Source organism: Dermochelys coriacea, chromosome 9, assembly GCF_009764565.3.
Source record: "Dermochelys coriacea isolate rDerCor1 chromosome 9, rDerCor1.pri.v4, whole genome shotgun sequence".
Taxonomy (NCBI): domain Eukaryota; kingdom Metazoa; phylum Chordata; order Testudines; family Dermochelyidae; genus Dermochelys; species Dermochelys coriacea.
The window spans coordinates 78,977,858-79,003,660 of NC_050076.1; the positions used below are offsets into that span (position 1 = coordinate 78,977,858).

The window sequence follows — 25,803 nt, forward strand, 5'->3', positions numbered from 1 at the left end:
GCTTGAATAAAGACTGGGAGTGGATGGGTCATTACACAAAGTAAAACTATTTCCCCATGTTTATTCACCCACCACTGTTCCTCAGATGTTCCTGTCAACTGCTGGAAATGGCCCACCTAGATTATCACTAGAAAAGGTCCCCCGTCCTCCCTGCTCTGCTGCTGGTAATAGCTCACCTTAAGTGATCACCCTCGTTACAGTGTGTATGGTAACACCCATTGTTTCATGTTCTCTATGTATATAAATCTCCGCACTGTATTTTCCACTGAATGCATCCGATGAAGTGAGCTGTAGCTCACGAAAGCTTATGCTCAAATAAATATGTTAGTCTCTAAGGTGCCACAAGTACTCCTTTTCATTTTCCCAGGTATTTATCTACCTGTTTTTAATCAATATCTAATCTGTAAACATCTTACTTCTCTTAACTCTTTTAGCTACCATGAACACTTTTTTATGCTTCCCTAATCATTTCCCCTGTAAGTCTTAACTAATTTTGTATTCTAGTTCAGTTGCTTGCACTTGTTTCTATTTCCCATATGTGTTGGGTTTTTTTTCCTCTCAAATTTTAAACCAACCCCTCGTGAAGCCACTTGGGTCATTCTTCTTCTTCTTTTTTTTTTTTTCCAGACAAACTGTAGTCTCTACCTTAATGATGTCCTAAGATAGCCCAGTATTCTGCACTTGCACATTTCAATAATACTTCCCATCACATCTCTCACTAAATTGTTTAACTTACCCCAGATTTGCTATCCTGAAAAATTAATGCACAAAATGAAGCAATGCAGGGGTATCCATTCTTTCCTGTGGTGATCACCGTCACTGATACTATCTTGTGTATTATTCTCAATTAGTTCTTCCTTATCAGCATTTATCTAGGTAGGTTTTTCTATAGCTGGAGTCTCTGGAGTCCGAAGTAGTCTTTTGTACCTTAAGTACATTTTGAGTATGTTTGGCTGTTGGAGAACACAAACAGCTATCTGGGTCGTTAAAATTCCCCATGAGAGTAGCATTGCAGCTTTGAGTACTTCTAGAGTTGGGCCAAGAATGTTTTGTTCTTGTTTTTTATAGCCCTGATGTTCCGATGCCTCTTGTTTAATTTATTGCATAATAATCAAAACATCACAATTATTCCATTCTGTTTCTGAATCATCAGTATTTTTACACAAGTATGTCTTCTCCGCTTCCTCTTCCTCTTGTTCAAGACATCTAGACAGAATTGTGTGATGCTGGGGAGGAGCGGTGATAGTGGTAGGCACCAGTGGCATAGAGAAAGGTAGAGAGGTCCTGGAGGCCAAACGTATGCTGCTAGGTAAGAGATTAAAGTCCAGGACCCCAATGGTAGCATTCTCTGAAATGCTTCCAGTTCCACACACAGCCAGTTAAACAGGCAGAATTGCAGGGTCTCAATGAGTGGGGTGAGATGATGGTGTTGGGAGGAGGGATTTAGGTTTATTAGAAACTGGGGAACCTTTTGGGAAAGGAGAAGCCTATACAGGATGGATGGGCTCCATCTAAACCAGAATGGAACCAGATTGCTGGCATGTAAAATTAAAATGGTCATAGGTTTTTTTTTGTTTTTGTTTTTGTTGTTTTTTACTAAGGGCTTGGGGAAAGCTGCAGGTATGGAGAAGCACAGGCTTCAGACAGACACAGGCAAGATTTATTACAGGAGACATTTCTATATCCTAAGAAGAGGCGAGGATAGAAGTTGATGATGTACAGGTAGGAACTGAAAAGCAGTCAAACAAGAATCTGAAGACAGGCAAATAAATATTGACAAATTTTATAAGTGCTTGTATACAAATGTAAGAAGTCTAAATACAAAGATGGGTGAACATCAGTGCCTAGTATTAAATGAGAATATTGTCATAATAGGCATCACAGAAACTTGGTGTAATTATGATAATCAATGGGACACGGTAATACCAGGGTACAAAATATATAAGAATGACACAATAGGTTGTGCTGGTGGGGAAATGGCTGTGTGTGAAGGAAAGCATAGAATGAAATATAGTAAAAAAACTTAAATGAATCCAGCAGTAGCATAGAATTTCTATGAATAGAAATTAAATGCTTGAATAATAAGAGTATAGCTGTGGGAATATGCTACTGACCATCTGACAAGGAAGGTGACAGTGATTGTGAAATGCTCAGAGAGATTAGAGAGGCCACAAAAACAGAAAATTCAATAATTATGGGAGATTTCAACTATCATCATATTGATTGGGAACATGTCCCCTCAGGACAGGGTACAGAGATGAAATTTCTAGATACCATTAATGACTGCTTTGTGAAGCAGGTAGTCCTGGAACCCTCAAGGGGAGAGGAAATTCTTGATTTAGTCCTAAGTGATGCACAGAATCTGGTCCAAGAGGTGAATATAGCTGAACTGCTCAGGAACAGTGGCCATAATGTAATTAAATGTAACATTCTTTTTTTGGTGGGGGGGAATACCAATGAAGGCCACCACAGTAGCATTTAACTTCAAAAAGGGGAACTGTACAAAAATGAGGAAGCTAGTTAAATGGAAATCAGAAGGAATAGTCACACAAGTGAAATGCCTGCGAGATGCATGGAAACTTTTTTTAAAACCCCATATAGCTTGAGCCTCTTATGTGTACTCATGTTTTTGGGGGTTTTTTTAAATGTGAAGAGGGCGAAAAAAAATCTATGGCTAAACAGGGTAAAAGTGGTAATTAGCGACAAAAGATATCTTTTAAAATGTTTAAATATATCAGAAGCAGGAGCCCTGCCAAACAATCAGTGAGGCCACTGGATGATTAGACTGCTAAAGGAGCCCTCAAGGAAGACAAGGCCACTATGGAGAAGTTAAATGAATTTTTCTGCATCACACTGCACTGCAGAGGATATGAGCGAGATTGCCACATCAAGCCATTGTTTTTTTAGGTGACAGATCTGGGGAACTGTCCTGGATTGAGGTGTTGATAGAGGTAGTTTTGGAACAAATTGATAAATTAAACAGTAATAAGTCACTAGGTCAGTTCTGAAGGAACTTAAATATGAAATTGCAGAACTACTAACTGTGGTATATAACTTATTGCTTAAATCAACCTTTGTACCAGATGACAAGAGGATAGCTAATGTAACGCTGATTTAAAAATAAATAAATAAATAAAAAGGTGGGGGGGCCTCCGGAGGCAATCCTGGAAATTACAGATCAGTTAATCTAACTTCAGTACCAGGCAAATTGGTTGAAGCTACCGTAAAAAATAGAATGATCAGACAGATCGATGAACATGATGTGTTGGAGAAGTCTCACCACATGTTTTGTAAAGGGAAAATCATGCCTTACCAATCTATTAGAATTCCTTGAAGCTGTCAACAAACATGTGGACGAGGGGGATCCAGTGGATATAGTGTACTTGGATTTTCAGAAAGCCTTTGACAAGGTCCCTCACTAAAGGCTTTTAAGCGAAGTAGGCAGTCATGGGATAAGAGGGGGTCTTCTCATGGATCAGTAGCTGGTTAAGAGATAAGAAACAAAGAGCCGGAATAAATGGTCAGTTTTCACAGTGGAGAGAGGTAAATAATGGGGTGCCCCAAGGATCTATGCTTGGATCAGTGCTATTCAACACATTCATAAATGGTCTGAAAAAAGGGGTTAACAGTAAACTTGGAAAGTTTGTAGATGATACAAAATTACTCAAGATATTTAAGTCCAAAGCAGACTGCAAAGAGTTCCAAAGGGATCTCACAAAACAGGGTGACTAGGCAACAAAATCACAGATAAAATTCAATGTTGATAAATGCAAAGTAATACACATTGGAAAACATAATCCCCAACTATACATACAAAATGTTATGGAACCATTAGGAAAGGGATAGATAATGAGAAAATATCATAATGCTACTGTATAAATCCATGTCACCTCCCACACCTTGAATACCGTCTGCAGTTCTGGTCATCCCATTCAAAAAAAGATGCATTAGAATTGAAAGAGGTACAGACACATGCAATGAAAAATGATTAAGGCTATGGAACAGCTTCCGTGTGAGGAGAAGTTTAAAAAAAAAATACTGGGACTGTTCTGCTTAGAGAAGAGATGACTAAGGGGGGGATATGACAGAGATCTTTAAAACCATGCCTGGTGCGGAGAAAGTGAACTAGGAGTGTTGTTTACCCCTTCACGTAACAAGCACCAGGGTCACCCAATAAATGTAATAGGCAGCAGGTTTAAAACAAACATAAGAACGTACTTCACACAACACGCAGCCTGTGCAATTTGTTGCCAGAGGATGCATTGACGCCCGAAAGTATAACTGGGTTCAAACAAGAATTAGATGGGCCTATCCTCCATGAACCTATCAGTGGTTATTTAGCCAAGATGGTCAGGGACACAACCCCATGCTCTGGATGTCCCTAAACCTCTGACTGCCAGAAGCTGGGACTGAGGATGGATACATTGGCCTGTTTTGTTCATTTCATCTGAAGCATCTGGCACTGGTCACAGCTGGAGGACAGGATACTGGGCTAGATGGATCATTGGTCTGACCCAGTATGGCGGTTCTTATGTTCCCTTTGTCTCTCCTAAATAGATTGCACCTGTTTATATCAATATTCAAGTTACATAGCATCAACCCAGCAGATGGCAGTTTGTCATTCAGTGACAGTTCTCCTTGCTTGTTTTCCCATTCTGATTACATGTGTTTACATACCTTAATATATTAGTACTCTTCATTTTCTATTCCACAACAAGTTGTTTGATATGGTGGAGGTACATGCCAGATTAATTAAGTTAAAAGCTCCTCCTTTTACAAGTTAAAAGTGGAAGTGCTTAGTCTATTGTAAATGGAGATTTCTGTAAATAAAGCCCCCCTAAGCAGCTTGACCCTAGGAGGTTGGCACCCTACTGAAGTGCAGACTAATCTAAAGTTACTACTTCTCTCTGAAGGCATTGCAGTGTTGTGAATCAAAATCTCTTTTATGCACCAGTGGCACAATCAGTTGGTTTCCAGTATTGGTTTGTATTCACTAGTGCTTGGGTCCAGAGGGATTTCTCCAGGTCATTTTAGTTTTTTCTCTAGGTTCCTGAAACCCGTTCTTGATTTAATTGAATCTTAATGTACTAGTGGTCATTTCCACAAGGCTTATGACCACTGAGTTTCTCCAGATACTTCAAGATATCCACTACCCTTATAGTGTTGAGTACCTGGGAGATGACACTGTTTTCTTTCTCACCATGGACCTTGCTATGGAGTCATTAATGAGGGTTGCTACTCCCCTTTTTCCCCAGCAGGAGGACTCTAGAGAGTAGGGTAGGAGGAGTATCTGTGCGGTGTTGAATGGATGGACCTGCGCCTTTCCAGTCCTATCAGGAGCTGCAATAGGGAGTGAATGATGGAATGTTGGCTATAGGATGCTTGCAACTTCTCCTCTCCCTCAGAAGGTGCTGTGATCGAATATGTGGGAGTGCCCAATTTACTGTTATGAAGGCAAATGGCCTGTAATAGTGTCTGTCTCAGAATTTCAAAGCCTGTGTATGCGCTGATGTGTCAAACCCAAATAATGGCTGTTAAATGACACATGGTTACTTGTCTTGGAAGCTTGTCTGAAGACCGTGACCAGAGTAAATGTGATTTTATTGAGCCCTGTCCCTTAAGCCTCTGCCTCTTTTCTCTTCTCTGCCTCCCTCCTGACCTTTCCAGCTCAGAGTTGTCCCTATACAGCCCCTGGCAGCTGATCTCATAGCTGAGCCTTTCATAGCACTAATAGGGATGAAAAGCCCCATCAGAAAGGGACTGTGTCCCTGTACCCAACCAGGAGGTAAATACCCAGAACTTTGATCTACTACTTGGGGAGATGGAGGCTTCTGCACAGAACAGAGTGAATGGTAATGGCACCATAATTTTTAACTTTTTAGGAGCAGGGCAAATTTGACTGAGTTTTCAATCGCCCTTTCCTACACTTACCTTTGCTCTCAGGGGAAGCTTTTTCAGTATGAGATTTGTGTAGACTCCATGAAATTCCTGTTGGAGAAACCTCTCTTCCTGATTCCACAATGTTTGGTGCAGTTCCAAGTGAAAGGAAAATCTAATTAGATTCCGTTATGGGTGCAGACTCTTCTCGGCTCACTCTGGAGCCTCAATACTTTCCAGAAAAAATGCTTCCAACTTGCAGCTGGGGCTCTCTGTAGACCGAGCTGATGACTTATCTCATTAGGTAGAAAAATAAAAATTTTTAGTGCTTATGACAGCTGAGATGATTCATAGCACTTTGCTGTAGTTCGGCATAATGCAGCAGATAGGCATTATGCAAACTTCAGCCACTTACCTCTTATCTGCTCTCCCCTGATGTTTCAGTCTTGAGCGGAGACTCAGCTCTGTGCCTCAATCTGCTCCCACTGCTCCTCCTGCCATTCCAGTTCTGGGCCTCTCTGAACCAGAAATTACCAATTGTATGGATGTTTCATGATGAGGACAAAACTGAAGTCACCAGAATAATGGATTGTGGTCCTTTAATTAAACATGAAAATTCACAAAACCCCTTTTTAAACTCTCACTACTTCAGGAGGGCTTGATTTGATTCTCCAGGTGCTTTTCGTGCTCTTCAGAGTCTTCTGAGTAGAACTCGAAAGGTTGAAAAATTACTCCTTTTGCACTAATATCAGAGGGGTAGCCATGTTAGTCTGTATCAACAAAAACAACACATCTGAAGAAGTGGGTTTTTTACCCATGAAAGCTTATGCCCAAATAAATATGTTAGTCTTTAAGGTGCCACTGGACTCCTCATTGTTTTTGTCCTTTTGGACTGAGCTTCTAAAGTTTTTTAGGCTCCTGTAACATTTTACAGCCTCAAGATAAAAGCTTGCAGTTTTGAAGAGGCCTTCCAGGGGAATTTATGGGGAAATATAAGTGTAGACAGCTACTTGGTTTGTCATAATTTCTGCTTCTAGCCACAGAGGCTGACAACAGTGGATTTCACAGAGAACTTCCATTCTTCAGCGCTGCCTCCGTGGCTTCCCAGCACCTAGATATTCAAGTTTCTTTAGTCTTCCTGGCTCTATCCCTTTCCTGCCCTATGTGACTATCGCCCCTTCATCTTGTGGGGGCCTGTGACAGGTCAGCACAGACAGCCCTGGCTTGGTGTACCTAGTATGGTCCATCAGAGTAGGGCTGTTCTCTGTAGGAAGTTTGTCAGAAAAGCTGCCCTCTTAGCAGAGGAGTCTCTGCTTGTCAGGTGCCTTTACCAGAACACGGCTGCTCTCTATACCAAATACATTTAGACTCTTCTTAATTTAAGATGTCAGGGGTATTCCCACACAAACGTGCTAATGTCCAGTTGTAGAAGTAGAATTTTATATTTGTATTTTGTATAATTTAAAATAAAAAATAATAATGTAGTATGTATTACATGTATTGGTGTATGATTTAATCATATCCTGCCAGCCACCCTTTTTGAATAGCAGAAAGGAATGGCCTAAGGGACCATTTGGTAAAGATGCCGGAATCTGAGTCTGGGCTGATTTCAAGGCAGTAACAGACGTTTTAAGGTCACTATTTTGTTGTAGGTTTAGCATTTTAAAATAAGTAAAAGAATGCCATGAGTGTTTTCTTGTGCATTGCAATTTAATGTTCCTGTTCAAAATGTTCTGTGTAAATTAATTATGTTTTGTGTGTGAATAAGGAATGTACGTGTGTTTAAAAAAAAAAAAAGTGTGAAGACACAAGGGCGCCAGGAGGCTGCAATACAACCCTATTGAAATGTCAGAGGAGGGCAGATTAATGACTCTAAAAATAAAACAGGCACCTATCAATGGGGACAAAATAGCTGGGATAAAGAATGAGAAGGACAATTTAAAAAAACAAGCACTCGTCAAACAACAATTAATCACAGCATGACCGTGCAAAACTCATTGGTCCCAGTGAAGAAAAATCACTATATAAACAGGGTGTCTTACCATGAAACTTTGGGTTTGTCCTGCCAATACTTTTCCGGAGCATTGTGTCACAACTGACAGAACCCAGCTCTTCCCTACCTGTGATCAACTTAGCTAGCCACTAGATTGATCCAGACTCTGGATTGGTAACTATAACATCGACTGGTGTGTGTGTGTGTGTGATTTGAATGCATATATTAATTGTTGTATCTTCAATAAATGCAGTGTATTGCCTTTTCCCCTGAAAAAGATCCCGTGTGCTTCTTATAAGCATAACACAGTTAAAGCTAGTCAGTTAAGATGACCAACATCTTTAGTTGGGGTTGGTCCTGTTTTGAGTAGGGAGTTGAACTAGATGACCTCCTGAGGTCTCTTCCAACCCTAATCTTCTACGATCTTCCCCATCCCTGACTCTCAAAGCAACACAACATCCAGACAAGCACTCTGATTCTTATCCTCTCTCGACAAACTTGGTTCGGTTTCACCACCCACAGTGCACACATCTAGTTCCTCAGAGTCTCACTCAAAGGCCCAACCTTAACCCTGACCTCAAAATTCCTTATATAGAAATGGCATGCTTTACAATAAGTTGGTCTGCTGAGATCTATATCCTTCTGAGGTTTGTGTTAAGGGTGTGTGTGTGTGAGTAATTTAGGGAAATTGGATGTGTGCATTGTGGGCGGTTGCATGTTGGAACTGAAGGGGTGGTGTGAGACCAAGGAGTCTTAACACATTTGGAGGCTGGCTGATGTGGATGATGTTGTGTGTGACCAAAATGAGTAGAGGCTATAATCTATATTTTGAAATCCTCTCAAACTGTGTGAGTGTCCTGCTAAGGACTCTCCAGTTTGTGTGCTCTGCCTTTAAAAGAAAAGGAGTACTTGTGGTTAGAGACTAACAAATTTATTTGAGCATAAGCTTTCGTGAGCTACAGCTCGCTTCATCGGATGCATTCAGTGGAAAATGTATCTGATGAAGTAAGCTGTAGCTCATGAAAGCTTTTGCTCAAATAAATTTGTTAGTCTCTAAGGTTCCACAAGTACTCCTTTTCTTTTTGCAAATACAGACTAACACAGCTGCTACTCTGAAACCTGCCTTTAAAAGCTTGTCTTTCCTGCAAGAATTAGTCCTAGTTGCTTTTTGAAGCTCCTTTGCCCTAGGAGTGATGATTTTTTCTCCTGCTGCTGCTGTGTATGACTGTGCTCTTTGATCCAGGCTCGAAGCTCAGAGCTGATATTAACACAACTAATTGAGCCCCAGTTATGGCAGCAATGGCTGTCTGCAGAACAGCAAGGTTAATGGAAGGATCGGATGAAGGGCTCCCCACATTCTTCTGAAAATGAGCACAAGACAGGATGAATTGGGTGGTTATGTTCTCCTTCCCATAAAATATCCCATATGCCCTGGAGATCTTCTGACTGACCAAAAGAGAAAAGGAAAGTGGTTTGTGGTTTCAGGTATTTAATTTTGGGAAAGAAGCAGCCTGTCTCCTCTGTCCCCCATTTTCTCTTGCTTTTCAGACACAAATGACAAGCTAGCTAGTTCTGTTCAGGTTAAGTACACCCCAGGAGCTTGATTAGGGCTGATTTAACAGTACCAAACAATTCCATAACACAGAAAACGAGATGAAGGTTGCAAGTGTGTCGTTGAGTCCATACAAGTGTAGAGTGCCCAGAGTGCTCTCTGGGGAGAGTTCTGAGCTGCCTTTTTATTTAGTTCCCCAAGGACCACCTTGCACAGCCCCTCACAGTCAAGAAAATAATGTCTTGATGCTTTAGGTATCAAATATATGACCTATTCACCCTTGGAGTAAACACACTCCTCATGCTTACTCCACCTGTCTCCCTTCCACCAGTTTTCAGGTCCAAGCGTTGTGGATGTTACTGTATAACATATTATCAAGATATAAACAGAACACTGCATTGTGGGGAGGATAGGATGGGTGTTGACTTCTTTCTGAATCATACACTCGTCCTGCTCCACTCGTGCAGGACTGGCTCCAACAGCACGCTTTTGTATGTATCATCCAGTCTAGTTTCAAATGTCCCAAATTAGGGGATTGCCAACTCTTCCCTTGGGCAATGATTCTTTAAATAAATCATTGTCACTAAGTGGTTCTTGATATTCATACAAAATTTTCCCTTTAATTGTAATTTGAATCTTCCTTATTGTGTCCCCCCTCCCCCCTAAATTCCTTTCCCCTCTCATGGTTTACACCCTTCAGAGAATTGCATGCTTTCTCCCCCTTATTTGTCACTTAGCCAACCTAGACAGACTTAGCTCTTTGCATCTCTGGACATAAATCAGTCTTTCCAGCCCCCTGATAACTGTGGTTGTTTTCTGAACACCCTCCAGTTTGTTGGTATCTTTTCGGTAATGAAGTGGCCAGACCAAGCCCAGTATTGCAGCTGCAGTCTCAAAGGGGAGGGTCGCTCATGGTTGGTATGTCTGCATCTCCTTCTATGCAGGCTATTAACTTTAAAGTGCACAAAGGGCAGTCGTTAGCCTAACTGGGGGATTGACAGTGTCCCCACATGAATCTTTCTGTTCCCTTAATAGCAAATTTTTTATTCACTGTCTTGGATGTTTTGCTACCTAACTGGAGAGATTTACGCCCTGTGAAAACTCAGTAAGTGCTTTCCTCCTATTCTGGTCCCTGTGGGGCCAACAAATGACTCCGGCAGAGCATCAGGTGGAGAATTATATGGCACTTTATTCTGACATATAACTGCGCAGGGCCACCATAGAGCTTTTGTGAATAACCTTTCCCTTTAGTTGACGTCTCTTCTGTTGTTGTTGGGTTTTTTTCTTTTAAAAAGACAATAAAGGTTTTATTTTTGTGTCCTGCTCCCAGCAGTGCTTTAAAATGAACGGGTACGTGCAGTGCTGCTAGGGATAACCAGGCGAAGATTACAGGGACTCCTCAAGGCCTTTTTTGCCCCAGCCTCGTGGACTTTTCTCCTACATTGAATGTTGCTGAGGACTCGAGTTTGAACAAAACAAAGTTCCCAGAGCCAATTAAAAAAGCCTTTCTGGTTTTAGTGAGAGTACAGGCAGTGTAGTTGTTTCTCTTGATTAGGGTTGGTCAAAAATTCTCCGTCTAAACTGTTTTTGATGGGAAATAGGGTTTTTGATTAAACAAGAATTTCTGTGAGGTGTCTGATTTTTCAGACCAAATGTTAATTTTTCACCAAAAAACCAAACAGCCAATACAGAAATATTTTTATTTGAAATGCTGTTGTGGCGCCTCCTGGGAGCTGTAATTCAATTACCTCACGTCCCTCTTTTCTTCTATGGGCCTGGCTCGACTATAGCTCCCAGGTTGCATTTATGGGAGATGTGGTCCAACCAGGGAGTTTAGCATACACTGGAGACTGGGAACATGAGGAATATCTAATGTTAAGGCTAGGAAATCAAACAAGAAAATTTGGTATAAAATTAACTCTTCCACAATGTACATACTGTGCAGTTTGTGGCTGATATAAAATTCTAATACACGGTATATGTGTAACAAAGAACAGCAATAGAACATATCAGAAATGTGACAGAGTTAATGTATGAGAACTCCAACATTTTGAATTTCCTGACTTCCTTGTATATGTGTATACAATAACATTGCATTAATGGTAACTTTTGCATTTCATTCCTTTGTTTTATAAGGGGAGATGAAATAATACTTTACACAGTATACTTCGGTATTTTTAGGAATGTCTTAAAAACTTATCTAAACTAACTTTTCTGTAAGTTAGGCCACTGTGACTTTGTGGGATGTTTTGCAGCTTGCTGAAGCTATAAACGCAAGCTAGAAAGAAAGCCTGGATTCTTAATGGTGTAAAGCAAATGATGTGTTTCTTGATTGTCTCACCCTGACTATTCCCATTTCCTTCATACCAAAGCTGTTTCTAGGCAAGAGAGATGCCATTTTGTTAGGAAGTAGTCTCCCAACGGAAGGAGTGGGAACTCAGTTGTTGGGCTCTGTGGGCAAATCACTGAAGGTTATGCCACAGAAATGAGCATCTCTTGGTCTCCCCGTTACTGAGGAATGGACTCGGTACAACCTAATAGTCTTTTCCATCTCCATCTAGAATTTGTTGCTTTCTGTGAAAACAAAAAGGGAACCACTTTCAACCCAAACTGGAATCTGTGCTGCATAATATTGGGTCATCTCCTTGTCACCATGATCAGAGAGCCCAAGATGAGGTGGCACACCTTTCACTGCAGATACACATTTGTAGAATTGTCTGTGGTGCTATGTAGTTGGGGACTGGAGAGAATTAAACTATTTAGAAATAGTGGAGGCAGCAGAAGGCCACTTGCATCTTCATTACTAGCACAGGGATAGGGGCTGTACTCTGTCCCTGCACTGCAGGCCAGGAGGCAGTCCATCTCCATATGTCATAAAAGGCAGACAAGTTTAACCTCCTGTTTCAGAGGTGCCTGAAAGGAGAACCAGCAGCAGCTCCCAGCCAATGCACATACTTCAGGAGACCCTCCAAATATTAGCCCTCTTGTGAAGGAGGGAACTATATCCACTTGGAGCAAAGGGGTGAGCATACCAGGAGTTCAGCAGAACCCAACCTGCTTTCCAGAACACTGCTAGGAGGCTGCTGCTGAGGCCCTCAATGAAGTGCAAGTTTCATGGGTGTCCTAGTACCTCTGTTGCCTATCCCCCAGCTCCTCATGAACCAGCACTGTTGTTGTGTTCTGCCCTTCCCCACCACACTCTGTATTTACTCTCTGGATTTTTTGATGTGTTGTCCTTAGACCTCTCCTGAGGCACTTCTAACTATTTTTCTTGTACTGTAATTGATTTTCAGTAGATGGTGGTGATTTGTAGTGTTTTCCATGAACAAGCTAGGCAGATGCCACCAAATTTAGTTCAAATGTGCCCTAACCAGGATTTGTATTGTATGTAGGTTATTTCTAATGAGCCTATTATCCAGTGCCATACAACATAGAGTATTAATTAATATAAAGGACTTTCCTCTCAACTCCATCCAGCCTCTTGAAATATTCAGAGATCTTTATTTTGATTAGTTTAAATTGCTGTGTATTGGTTCAGGTGCTGGAGTACTTGAATCTTGGTCTCTGGAGGTAAATGGTTAATGCACTAACTTTATATCCCCCAGCCATGCCACTATGTCTGTGCGCAGTGAAAATTTACTGTCCCTGTAGTAAGATACTGGCTGTTGCTTAGCCCTTTGCGAGAGAAACTGAACAATATAATGACTTGATGGACCGTCCAGCACATGCATGTTCACATGGCATCACTGACTACCTATACCTGTTCCTGCACAGCATACTCATGTCTTCCTTGTTAAGAGTGCATCTTCCAAGTGGGGCCCATATGGAAGCAGGGTACATGGGGCTTTCATGGACAAATAAGGAGGTGTGGTGATATCATCAAGCAAAGGTAATGTTAGATTGAATATTGGGAAATAGCAGTGTGGCCAACTCTTATAGTCAGTGTTTTTAAAGACCTCGCTTCTGGAGTCCTGTGATTTTGAGAGTCTCAGCTTTCATTATCCCTCGTGGCTGTGTAGGAAAGCCTGAAAATGTGAACCCTGAAAGCAAACAAAAAGAACCCAAAACTTATTCATTTTAAAAACTCATGATTAAGCTAATTTTTTTTTGGCTGTTGGGGAGGAGGAGGAGGCTGATTCATGGTTTCTGAATGCTTGGGGTTGGCAACGTGGAAACAGTTTGTAATAGAGTGCTTAGACTGTGGGTCTCTCAAAGGAGGTGTTAGAAGGAGTGTGACTTGGGGATATTTAAAACTAGATTGGTGAAGACACTGCAGGTAACAATCTTGCCATGTTTCTTGAGTAGGAGAATGAACTAGTTTAGTGTACCAGGTCTTTTCTGTCTCTGGTTGTTGAGAAGACCCTACTTGCTTCACTCTGCAGCATCTGTATTGAAACTTGATGGTGCAGTGACTGTTTCTGCTGACCCATTCCTATAGTAAGTTTCCTTTTAGCATCTGCAAAAAGGGTTATCGGTGATGGGAATCAGGTCAAAAAGGCAGCTGCCAGGTGCTGTTGTTGCAATGGAGACTAGAAGGACAAACTGTCTTGGAACCTGTGTGTGTGTGCATCATGCATCTTTAGTATCTGCTCAGGACAATGGGGGAGTGCAGAACGTAAACTCAAGTCTGGCTTGCAGCCACCTGCTTCAACCTGGAGCCACTGCCAGCTCAGCACCAGCTTTCACTCCATGGAAGCTTGGCCTGTGATTAAAGATCTGAAAGTTCAGGCATTTTAATCCAGGAATTACATCTTCCCAAAGGGAGCCCTTAAATGTCAAGGGTTATAGTGTATAGAAACCACTCAGGCCTGTGGCATCCCTGTTCTGAGTCTCTGTGCATGGGCCTGTCCAGAGCCCTCCAACCCCGAGCAATACTATTTGAACCTAGGGATTTCTAATCTGTTTCCACCAAGACAAGTGCAGACTAGTTTACAGCTTTTGTCTTTTGAGGAGCCATCGCATTTTTGGTAACTGGCATGTCAATCACACACATTTCTTTTTGGGTCTGTCTAGAGCAGAGATTTAAACCTGGGTCTCTCCCATCCCAGGCAAGTGCTCTAACCACTGTGCTAAAGGATATAAGAGGGTGGTAGCATGACCAGTACCATCACTGCTGGCCATTTTGTGAATGGCCAATTTATTTGTGTCAAATTCACAAACAGTTTTGAGTCAGTCAAAATTGCATATTTTTTTTGGTTGAATAAACTATTCATCCAAAATTGTTTTGCCCATCTCTAATTGCCACTCAGTGAAGACCCCTCTCTGTTTGTTTGAGATGCACCATACCACTGGAAGAAAGAGCGCCCTTGGGACCTTGGCAGCTATGCTTTGGGGTGAAATTTATAGGCTAGGTTTGGTCTGTAGCATCTTGTCCTCTCCCACCAGAGTCCCTCTAGGTGCAGGCATCAATTTAATTTCAGGCTATTCCTTTTCACTTTGCCATCCTGTCCAGAACTAGCATGCTCTGGAATGTTTGTAGTCTCCCCTGGATTACATCAGACAACTACCTTTGTCTTTGCTCTGAAGGGGTAGGTCTACAAGCACTGCCTTTGTCACGCTGCTTCCTACTCAATGAGATGTTGCAGGCTGGGATCTGAGGACCCCCAGCCTGCCTCTCCATAGTTAAAATAACAATAAAAGGCTATAGTCTGCTCTGTTTAACATACATTAGATACAAGCGTTGGTCACTTGCTGAGCTGCTGATGCTAGCCTTGACTACGGAAAGCTTAGGGTTTCCAAGTGAGTAATGAAGTAATTGTGTCTTGAGAGAAATGAAGAATTTGATATATTAAATGTAATACAAATGCTGCCTGAAGCAGTTCAGGATTAGCCTTCTTGAAGGTGACAGAGGCTCTTGGTTACAGTACTGATATGGGGCATGTAAAAGGCATGTAAAAGGAAGCAGAGAAAGAGAGAGAGGCTGGCTGCTCTTTTTCTTAGATTCCCAGTCCAGAAAGTGAACTTGGATCCTCTGCTCCTGAGATACCATTAGGGTGTGTGGAACCCTAGCCTTTCCCATGCTGCACTAATATGGGGTTGGGACAGGGCTAGACTGGCTTCAGTACAAATTTCTGTGGCTTTAGAGTCTCCTTCCCAGTGCAGCTGCCTCTCCAGTTTGAAAGGTTATTCACAAAATCCTTGGCAGAGTGATAGCTCGGCATCCTAGTCCCCTGCCTGCCAGACCCTGCACAAACCTCCCTGTACTTCTCTGGCAGGCAATTGAATAACTCTTCCGCTGCCGGTCTTGGGTTCTGTCTGCCAGCTCCTGCCAGCCAGGGTCCTGGCCGACGGCCCCACTCAGCCCGCTGCCGGCCTGAGTTCGGCTGGGACTTGATCGGCAGCAGCATACTTTAAAAATCGGCTCGCGTGCCGTCGGTTGCTGACCCCTGCCCTACAGCATAGTCCAGAAATGAAATAGCCTCTACAGTTATTGCTATGTGCAGTAAAGGACGGGTAGTACCACCCAGGTAACATTGGGGAAATGGGACTCCATCTACAGGGATAGAGGATGCAATGCCTTCTTGTTCAGCTATGCTTTTCAAACAAGGCTTTGTGGTTGTGGTTTCCTGTACACGATTGGCTCTGCTTTGTGACCTGAAAACATCCTTAAAGATCGCACCAGGGCTTGTGGAGAAAGCGACAAATAACTTGGGTCATAGGAACTGGAGGTGGAGAATCCATCTAATCTCTTACCCTGGGCTCAGCGGTAGTTTGGTAGCTATGCCCTGGTCTCCAGGAGATGGAGGAAGTGTCATGAAAGAAAGTGCAAAGCCAGGAGTGGGAGGAGCAGGCAAAAGGAGTGGCTAAAAAAATGCAGGAGTTGATTTGTATCTAAAAACCCTCCCACAGTTTGCATAGAATCCTATCAGCATGTGCATCTGAGACATTTTAGGGTATGTCTTCACTGCAGGGTTAACTTGGGCTCTTACCCGGGGGTTGCCTCTAACCTTCTTCCCTGTCCATACCGATGTAACCCTTTCACCGAAGTTTGGTGCTTTGAACTTGGGGTGGCTGGCCTGGCTGGAGCTCGGGTGCTGTTTTCAGTTGTGTTAGTAACCTGCTCACTTTGTAGTGAGAGCACAGGCTAAACTTGCTTGTAATTCTCCAGTGCCTCCCACAGTTTCCCCCCATGTGCCCAGAAGGACTGATAAGTTCCCCCACAATTCACGGGGAAAGAATCAGAGGAGCTCATCTTAGTGCAACACGAAGAGCAGTGGGATATGTCCCCAGAAGTCCTAGTGACACACACAGGTGAATGCAGCACGAATGAGGGCACAATAACTCAGGCAGCGCTTTGCGTTTGGCCACTCTCACCCAGATTGGATTAACCCAGGTGCTAATACCTGGGTGCTAGGTAAACTGTGTAGTAAAGACACAGTAAAAATTCCCCTGCCTGATGGAGTTTTAGGAAGTCTGGGGAGGACCGGGGAAGGAGAGGGAAACTGGTATGATGGGCAGGACTGGCATAGATGAGGTGATGGGGAAGGTGGGGGGAATCTTAATGGGTTGGATGGGACAGAAGAACCTATTGCTGAAAGAATAGCCATCTGTGATAATTTAGTAAAAGTATAAAGATAAATTCACTAGACAAAGTGCGTTGGTTTCACTTCACTCTGGATGTTGGTGAAGGGCTGGTCTCCATCTTGTTGCCTTGTCCTTAGCTCATTAGCTGCCTCGTATAGAGAGACCCAGGCTTTCCTGTGGAACTGATGAAGCATGTGTATGGATTTTCTCCCAAAGAGGGCAGAATTTCAATCCTGACTCTCCCTGATCCTGCAATTACAACAAAACCACAACCCAAGTTCTTCTAGAGGGTTTTGTCCTTGTCTGGGTGTAGTCAGGAGTCACGTCTTTTTCTTTTTTTAAATTCCCCATTATGTGCTCTTGCACTGTTCAGAACAGCCAATGGAGGGGGGAGGGTGCATGGAGGAGGCAGGCAGTGGGGTTGCTGTGATGCAGCTGTTTTTTCCTTTAACCATGAGATCAATAGGAGTTAAGAGTTGGGGAATCTACGTGTTCCTTCTTAGCATCTGGCTAGATAATGGGCTCTTTCCTTGGAGTGTAATTGCCCCAGCCTCCCCTTCCCAAGCTGCAGGGCCACTTGTGGCTGAAGAGCCTAATGTTCCTACACTTGGAGCTTCTCTTAAGCTCTCTGGTGTGGGAGCTCATCAGATCTTACTCTGTCCAGGGGAGGGGGGAATCACCTTCTTAAAAAGAAAATAAAAAAATTGTGACTGAAAGCAAAGGCCCTAACTGAAGGCTATATAAGGGCTCCTGGATGTTGGACCCACACTTCTGAAGAAGAGGAAGAGGGATTGCAGAGCCAGATTGCATACTGTATCTGTGCTGTGTTTGGCTGCACCTAGCGTCAGGCTGTTGTACACAGATGGCAGAGTATTTAAGAATAATAAAAGAAGAACTGTTTGGATTTGCTACAGTCTCAGTATGTTGATTGTGCATTGGGGCCCAAATCATAATAGAGATCTGCTAAAGGGAATCATGAGAGAAATCAAACATCTTATTCCATCCAAAGTTGACCAGTTAAAAGACCCCGGCATCTGTCTGCCAACAGATACGCCTTCCATGGCTTCAGATCCTCCAAAATCAAATTGTTGTACATTTTGTTGTACAATTGTTGTTAAGCATTTACACTGGAGAGCAAGACATGACCAGCTGATATGAGGGAAAGGCCCCACACATAGGATATTCCTGCTGCTAGTAGCTAGACACAGGAAGAATCCTGTGTATCTGGATTCTCCTAAACCTCCACCTGGTATGTTAATACCCCATGTACTAGCCAATTGGTGAGCTTCAGCCATCTCTCAACATTCCATTTGTCATGTGCTTAGAAGCCATAAGCATGCTCTACCAACAGCCCAAGCTCTGCTCACAGTTCTGTATTAGTGGAGTGTTTCTCCTAAATTGATTAGCAGTGATGTAGTTAACAGCATTGACATTACATTCTTATCACTGGGTCTGAGGGTTAACTCTCCCTTGAGATGAATGGAGACCTCTAACAACTCTCCAAACCAAATGCTGAACTCATGAAAAGAGAGTTTGCACAGAGGAGGCTCCCACTCCCTGCTCTGGCAAATGAAGGAAAAATCCTGCAGAAATTGATGTGGCTACAAGAAAATGCTGGTATGGTCAGTGCCACTAAGGCTGGCTTTGCTGAGCTCCTGTTTATACTAATTAAGGGACCTTTGCCTATTGCAGCAAAAAGCATGGTGGGGCATGATACTAATCCAGTCTCCTCCTCACAGCTGCTGCTGCTTTGGCTTGAGGATGTGGCACCGATACTCTTGTGGAGAGGGCATGGTGGTGATGCTCATCACAGCAAGGCCATACAAACACACCATGTAGTTGAATGTCTACACGACTTAGAAATACTCTGTAGTATGCACTTCCCTGCCATAGCACTAGCTCCTTGTGGTTTACACTGGCACGTCAAGTTGATCTCCTTCCCCTACTGGCTGCTGATGGTGCTTCTTAGGAAGGGAGTTGGGCAGTTCGAGCTCTTGCTCCTGCTTTCACCATGCCTGCCAATGTTCTCTTTGGTTCCAGAGAGATAGTTTGCACCCATCTTTTCCATGAGTCTCTTTCTCTGTCAGGAGCCACTGCCTTGTCTCTGGTAGGTGCAATCTTGTGCAGCTTTCTCTGGCCATTGTGCTTCTGTATCTGAAAGGCTAAATCTAAGGACCAGAGTAGAGCACCCCATGGACCTGGATGATTTTCTCTATAATAAGGTAAAAATTGATAGATCGAGAAAGGTATCCAACAGTTTTACATTTTCTTTTGTTTCTAATCCCCCTTTCTTCCCATAAACCAGTCACAAGTGGGGCAGGGGGAAGGAGTGTTCCTTGATTTTTATCTTACAAAATATCTTGCCTTGTGCCCACCCGAGATGAACTGACTGCCATGGGTGGATGGAATACAGTTTACACTTGCCGCGTTTCCATAGCCCCATTGCTTGTAATGGTAGGCTAGGGTATGTGCAGTTTCCTGTACGTAAAACTGTTTTAGAATTGTGCTTTTGATCAATAGTCAATAGTCTGTTTTTATTCTGGACCCTAAACACAGCAGGGTGAATGGGTGTGCTGGCATCTTTCCATCTCCATGGCATCATAGAGTCTGTTAGGATGCCCACTGGCTTGTCCTGTACCCTCCAGCCATCTAAATAGGGTAATTGTCCTGTCTTCCCACAACAGAGAGGCAGTTCAGGATTTGTAGGTAGGATGATTTCAAAGAAACCAACTTCTTTTTGCTGTTTCTGAGGGGAAATGAACAGCTCTCCCTAACTCGCCTACACCATTCTCTCATTTGCCTGCTCGTCAGTTCAACGAAGAGTCCTCATTATGGGCCTGCTTGTCTCACTAGTGACCCTTTGTTTTATTGGGAACCCTGTCACTCCTCTGTATGGAACACAGGATGTTATTGTGTATGTTGATTGTAATTTCTGATACGCAAAAGTTGAGTAGTGGACTGAGTTGACAGTTCTCAACATGGATAGTAAATTGGTAAGAATGGGCTAGAGGCCAGTAACACTGATAGTCTTCTAGAAAATCTGAAGTAGATAAAGACCTGACCTGAATTTACATGGCAGGGTGAGAAGGCATAGAGGGAACCATATCTCTCCTTGATCCCATAGGTGCTGGGACTGGGGGTGCTGTTGCACCCCTTGGCTTGAAGTGGATTCCATTATATACAGGGTTTTACAGTTCGGTTCAGTGGCTCTCAGCACTCCTACCATAAAAATTGTTCCAGCCCCCTGCTTGTTCTGGAGCTGCCCATTTGTCCTGACAGAGGAATTATCTCCCTAAAATGCTGCTGTGAGGGGTCTGAGTGCAGGGCCTGACCAAGAGATGGAAATAGTTAGCATGGTTCTCAAAGGGAAACTTCCCCGGCCCCTCCATCCAGTTGACTTAGGGCTGATGGTGACAGAGCACCTAATGAAACTAACAGCCTGTGAATCCCAAACACACAGTAAAATAAGACTTCAGGCAGTAAGGAGTTGGTCATCTGGGCAATTAGTGTCCCAGGAGGGTTATCAAGGCACCCTGTGGATGGATAACTTTCTGATCACTTATAACATTTGTGGTTATTTCATATTAAAGAAGTATCTGATCACCTGCTTCAGAGTATCAGCAGATTCCTGTGGGCTCATCAGGCAGTTCCCCTTCTCTGTGCAAAGCATTGCATTGTTAACTAGGTATACTAAGGAAGGTCTGTACCTTCCTGTGAATCACTGTTTATTGATTCTGACCAAGGCACCAGACTGAACAATCCTGGAACCCTATTTATTTGGGTTGGGTCACTAGGAAAGAGACCTTGTTTCAGGCCCTTGCTACTACCCATAACATCCGAGCTGAGACAGAATCAGATTTGTAACCCTAAATATTCCCTTGCGTTCCTGATGTGTTTATTCCAGTCAGCCACATGTCATCAGTTTCCTGTGTTTCCCCTTAAAATAAGGCTCTTTATACTACAGAGGGAGGGAAGGGCTCAGGCCTTTCACAAACCTCCTATCCTCTTTTGGCTATTAAATATGCCATGGTGCTCTGTGCAGGAGTTAGGGATGGGGATTAGCCCAGATATCCTGGCCAAATTCTGTTTTGCACTAGTATGGCGCCATCCATATAACGGACGGGTTGGGGATCAGAAGGCAAGGGCGAAAAGATCCATATCAAGGGACTTCATTTCCCACCCACAACATCCACTCTTGGAGGACCAGGATTATCCTGGGGCACCATTCTAAATTCAGAGACACAGCAGTTTCTCTTTCGATAATTATATGGTGCTTGTTAGGGTTGTATACAGTCTAACCAAGCGCCTGACTACACATGACTCCCAGTCCTAGCCGCAACACAGGCAGACATATCAGAGCTGCTCCAGTCACGAGAGGAGGCTCTTGAGCCTGTTGATGTGTCATTTTCTTCTCCATAACAGCAAGAGGTGTGTGGCTTACTTCAATCCCACAGGAACAAAAGAGACTTAAAATCTGCACAGACCAAAAAAAAAAAAAAAAAGTTTAATGTGAGTTTAGCCGACTTCTGCCCTGAAATTATAGCCATTCGAATCCATTGGGATTCTGAGTTTACATTCTTTGATGCACAGTATGTAATTATATATGTATAATTTATACTGTGCGTACATACGTGTTCCTATCACGCACCTCAAGCAGTAAGGGGAATTATCCACTGGAGGTAGAGGGGGCGATGAAGGGCCCATAAGCCTTGAGGATGAGGTGTGGGTGATGAAGGACCTGATTCAGAACTGCTTCCTTATCATGGGAAACACTGTCTTTTTAAGTGGCCCTGGTGTTGCTGTTAAACAGCCACTTTCTCTTCTGCGCTCAGAGATGAGTGCATTCAAGTGGTTTGTAAAGTAATTCCTGTGTGTACTGTACTTTATTTGTATGAAATGGTTGTGAAACAAAAACTAACCAGCAAAGCTTTATTCCTGGCAACAAAAAATGTCTCCCAGATACTTTTATTTATGATTTGCATTATGGTAGAAATCAACTTTAATTGGGGCCTCATTGTGCTAGACACTGAACAGATATATAGTAAGATACAGTCCCTGTACCAAAGAACTTGCATTGAAGGTAGGCAAAACAGGTAAAAGGTGGAGAAAGAAGGTGGTATTGTCCTTGTTTTACAGATGGGGAACTGAGGTACAGAGAGATGAAGGAACTTGCCGTGGTCTCTCAGTCTCTGTGGCAGAGCCTGGGTCCTGAACCCAGATCTTCTCCATTTCAGTCCTGTGCTTTAACTGAAAGACCATCCTTCCTGACTGTATACTGAATTGTTTATACTTCATGTGTGGAGTGCCTCCCCCAATCCTTCTAAAAAAAAAAAAAAAAAAATTAAGGAAAAACTTGGCGTAATAGCATCTACTGTGACATGCTCTCAGGTAAACATTTTCAGGGCTGTAAGTCCTCAGGCTTCAGAGCATAAACTCAGCAGCAGCTGCGGGGCAGGAAGAAATCCCCCCAAACCTTCTATATGGATGGGAAGAGGTGAGTGAGTGTGAGCAAGAACTGTCTCCTTCCTCTGCAGCATCTCCTTGAAGCCATGCTGCACAGATGGACCAGTCTTATCAAGTGAGATGAGGAGGAGGAGGGATAATCCAGTTCTAGACAGACCACTGGTCTGTGCTGCTGTAGCAGCCCATATTCCAGACATCATCTGCGCTCATCAAGTGCTGTGCTGTGCTTCTTGGAGGAGAAGCTGCTATGGGGCTGGGGCTGGGGCTGGGGACTGGGTCAGAAGGAGACAGCATAACAAGGAGGGGAGAGAGGACTGTAGACCCCATTCCATGAGACAGCTGGGGTCTGTCCATCAACTGCCACTTTTCTGAGCAATGGCAGCCCCTTTAAGTGTTAGACTAGTGCCCCAGGCTGCTCAGAAAGCCATTAACCAGCCTTAAGAGGGGGAGGGCGACAGGTTGGTGAAAAGAAGATTTCACGTTTTGTCCTCATGGGTTTAACAAGCTCCCTATTAAGGGGAGACAAAGTGATGGAGAGAATCTCTCTGGTTTATGGCTTGAAAAGTTCAGCCTCCGGAGCATTCCTCTCTTCCAGTACCCTGCTGCCTCTCTGCAGCTTTTATCTTCATTGTGCTATGGCTGTGGAGTGGGAGCCTTGGCCTTTGTCAGATTCGGTTTCTCATTTTTCCTTGGAGTACAATCTAATTAGCAGCTCAGCAACCAGTTCAAGCAGCAGGATAACTATTTTAATGGGCTGGAGGTTTGAGTGAGTGGAACTGGGGGGTGGAGCAGCTGGGATTTGGAGAAGACTACAGAAGACTAGAGTTCGGTGTATTAAACATTTACTGTGTGCTCAGGACTGTAGAATGAGGAAGCCCATAAATATCCTGACCCAAGGCTAGAAGTGGGGAGGGAGGTGAGAACATTGTGGAATGAATGCGCACATCAGGAGAGAGATGGAAAAACTGTTACTAGGACTCATATAATACTATTTTGTAGCCTAACTGGCTCCTGCTCTCAGGAGGTTTTCCTGATATGTTTTCTGAATTCCTTTGTTCAGTTTCATTCTCTTACTCTGATTGTATACAGAATTTTGCGATGATGATGTTAGGAGAAGCCCTCAAGGTTTTTTTTGGGACCTTTCTGAACAGCTAGCCTGAGGTGACCAGCCACTGAATAAAGGTCTAAAGCACTGCATCCCACTGCTTAGCAAAGAGAACACAGCTGAAGAGACAGGGAGCCCCCTGTTTCTGCAGCGACACAAACAATCCTCTTAAAACTGCTCTCCGTTCCTTTAGGTTAGCTCAGCACAGACATGAGATCAGAGTAACTGTTGTAACTCTCTTTTTGGGGCACCACCCCCCATGTTAATCTATGCCTCTTTCCTTGCCTTCTTGAAGACCCTTCCATTTAATAAATGCTCTTTAACTGAGTTGTCTTTTTCCCTGTAGCCACTTCCAATGGGACTCTGGAAGGCCTGGAGAACAGAGAAGGTGGAGTCTGCCAGACACGCTCTATGAAGATTGTCATGAAAGTGGGGCAGGGTGAGTCACTCCAGTCCTCTGGAGTTTTCCCACTGGACATGAAATCAGTATTGAAATGAAATGTGCTACGTTTTACATAGCCACTGTGCAGTCCAGACTTGCTGAGATGTGCTAGCTTCTTGGGAGCTTGACAAAGTACCATTGGGACAGCAGGTTTACAACTCCCAACACTACAGGAGGCTTCTCATGAAGGGACTGAGCTGGGCAGGACTGAAGAACTGGTGTCTTTTGGTTGAGTTGTTTATCTAAATTGTGACATCGTGTGGGGAGTGGTGAGGGAGGAGCTAGTTTGATCTCTTGTATTTGATCACTAACTTATGTTGATCAATTTTATAATAAATATTATGGTGCCCAGAAATCTTTGGCTCATTTGATGCTGTAAAATACAGGTGATGATGATGCCTTTGGGTTGCCCCATTTTTGCTCCAGGTATACTGGAGAAACTGAGAGAGAGAAGACCTATGAAATCCCCTGTAATCTAGGGGGCAGTGCAGGGTTATTTCCTACACTTCATTTTCCAGTGCCCCAGACTTGCCACTTCTGATTGTGAATACCGCCCGCCCCTGCCCCAAATGATTAGAATGTCATTTAGATAATGAAGAGGATTAAATCATTTGAGTTTAATGAAGAGGATTAAGTCATTTGAGTTTAGCAGCCAATCATAGTTCAAGATTCTGAAGCATTCATGGCCTTATCTGGGAGGGCCCATGCAACAGATATTCTGATTGGCTGCTATGGAATGAGCTGTTTCCATCTAATTAAATGTTTCATCATTACTTTCCCACAAGGGGGTGGTCTCTCCGAAACAGAGATCTAATTGGAATTATTTTTTTTTCCCTTTTGTGCTAACACTTTAGAAAGTTCTAGCAACTTTTTATAGCAATCTCTTCCTCTCTAGGCCCAAAGTGGGGTTACTGGCTATAGTCTGGCATGTTGATTAGGGAGAACAGGGCAACTGCTGTTTGAGCAGTGACATTTCCCAATTGTTCAGCAGAGTTTGAGTTTTAGGGCCCGGTTTTGGCCAACATTTGTGCACACACAGCATTATGAGCCCAAGTTACAGTAAATGTCAGTTCCACCCCACCTTGGTTTTATCACTTTGCTGGAAATGAGCTCAGACTCTGAGATGGATGGTCAACTGAAACTGGTTTGGTCTGTGATCAGGCAGAGTCCTCCAGCTTCCTCAGTGCAGTAGATAAAGGGGGTTGCCATGTTCCCCATTGCTGGGAGAACAAATCTGAATGTTGGATACTGCAGATCTCTCTAGAAATAGCTGAAATTGTTTAGCCTGTGCTGAATTGGCCTGTTCTCAGTTCCTGCCTAATATATAAACTAGACACAACTTTCAAGTCTGAACTATTCTGCGCCAAAGTAAGATGGCAAAAACCGCTTTCTGCCAGAAAATCCAGTTTTTAAACTGAAATGGGAGCTTTCTGTCTCTCCCCACCTGTCCTATTATTGAAGTGAGCGAGAGATGACCATCAGAAGAGAGCTAGAGATTAGGGGCTTCCCCTCTGAAATAGCTCCAACCCAGGGGTCCCTCAAACCTTAGCAGTCAAAAGGCACGTTGGCAAGTTGCCAGAAGCCCAATAGTTACTCCTAGTTTGCATAAAATGGAATTTATTGCAACCAGTCAGGAATAGAGGTCCTAGAAGCCATGTTGCCCAGACTAAGAATTGCATTCTAGCAGTTGCAGTTTCTGCAGGCCATCCTCAAGGAATCCATGTTCTGCAGATAGCCGATCCAGGGAGCTACAACTAAACCTTGGGCATTCAGCGTCAGCAGTTCAGGTCACTACTGCTTGAGCTAACAGAGATCTGGCAGAAGCCTTATCTTCTCTGTGGGATAGA

At 43.3% G+C, this 25,803-nt stretch overlaps 1 protein-coding gene across 1 annotated transcript in view; it reads left to right on the forward strand.

Annotated features, from left to right (window-relative positions):
• Positions 1–25,803, forward strand: part of EFNB1 (ephrin B1) — a 130,060-nt gene that overhangs the window by 87,821 nt on the left and 16,436 nt on the right. The window contains exon 3 of the mRNA XM_038417098.2: positions 23,861–23,953. Within this exon, the coding sequence (XP_038273026.1) occupies positions 23,861–23,953 (93 nt within the window). The remainder of the gene's footprint in view (positions 1–23,860; positions 23,954–25,803) is intronic.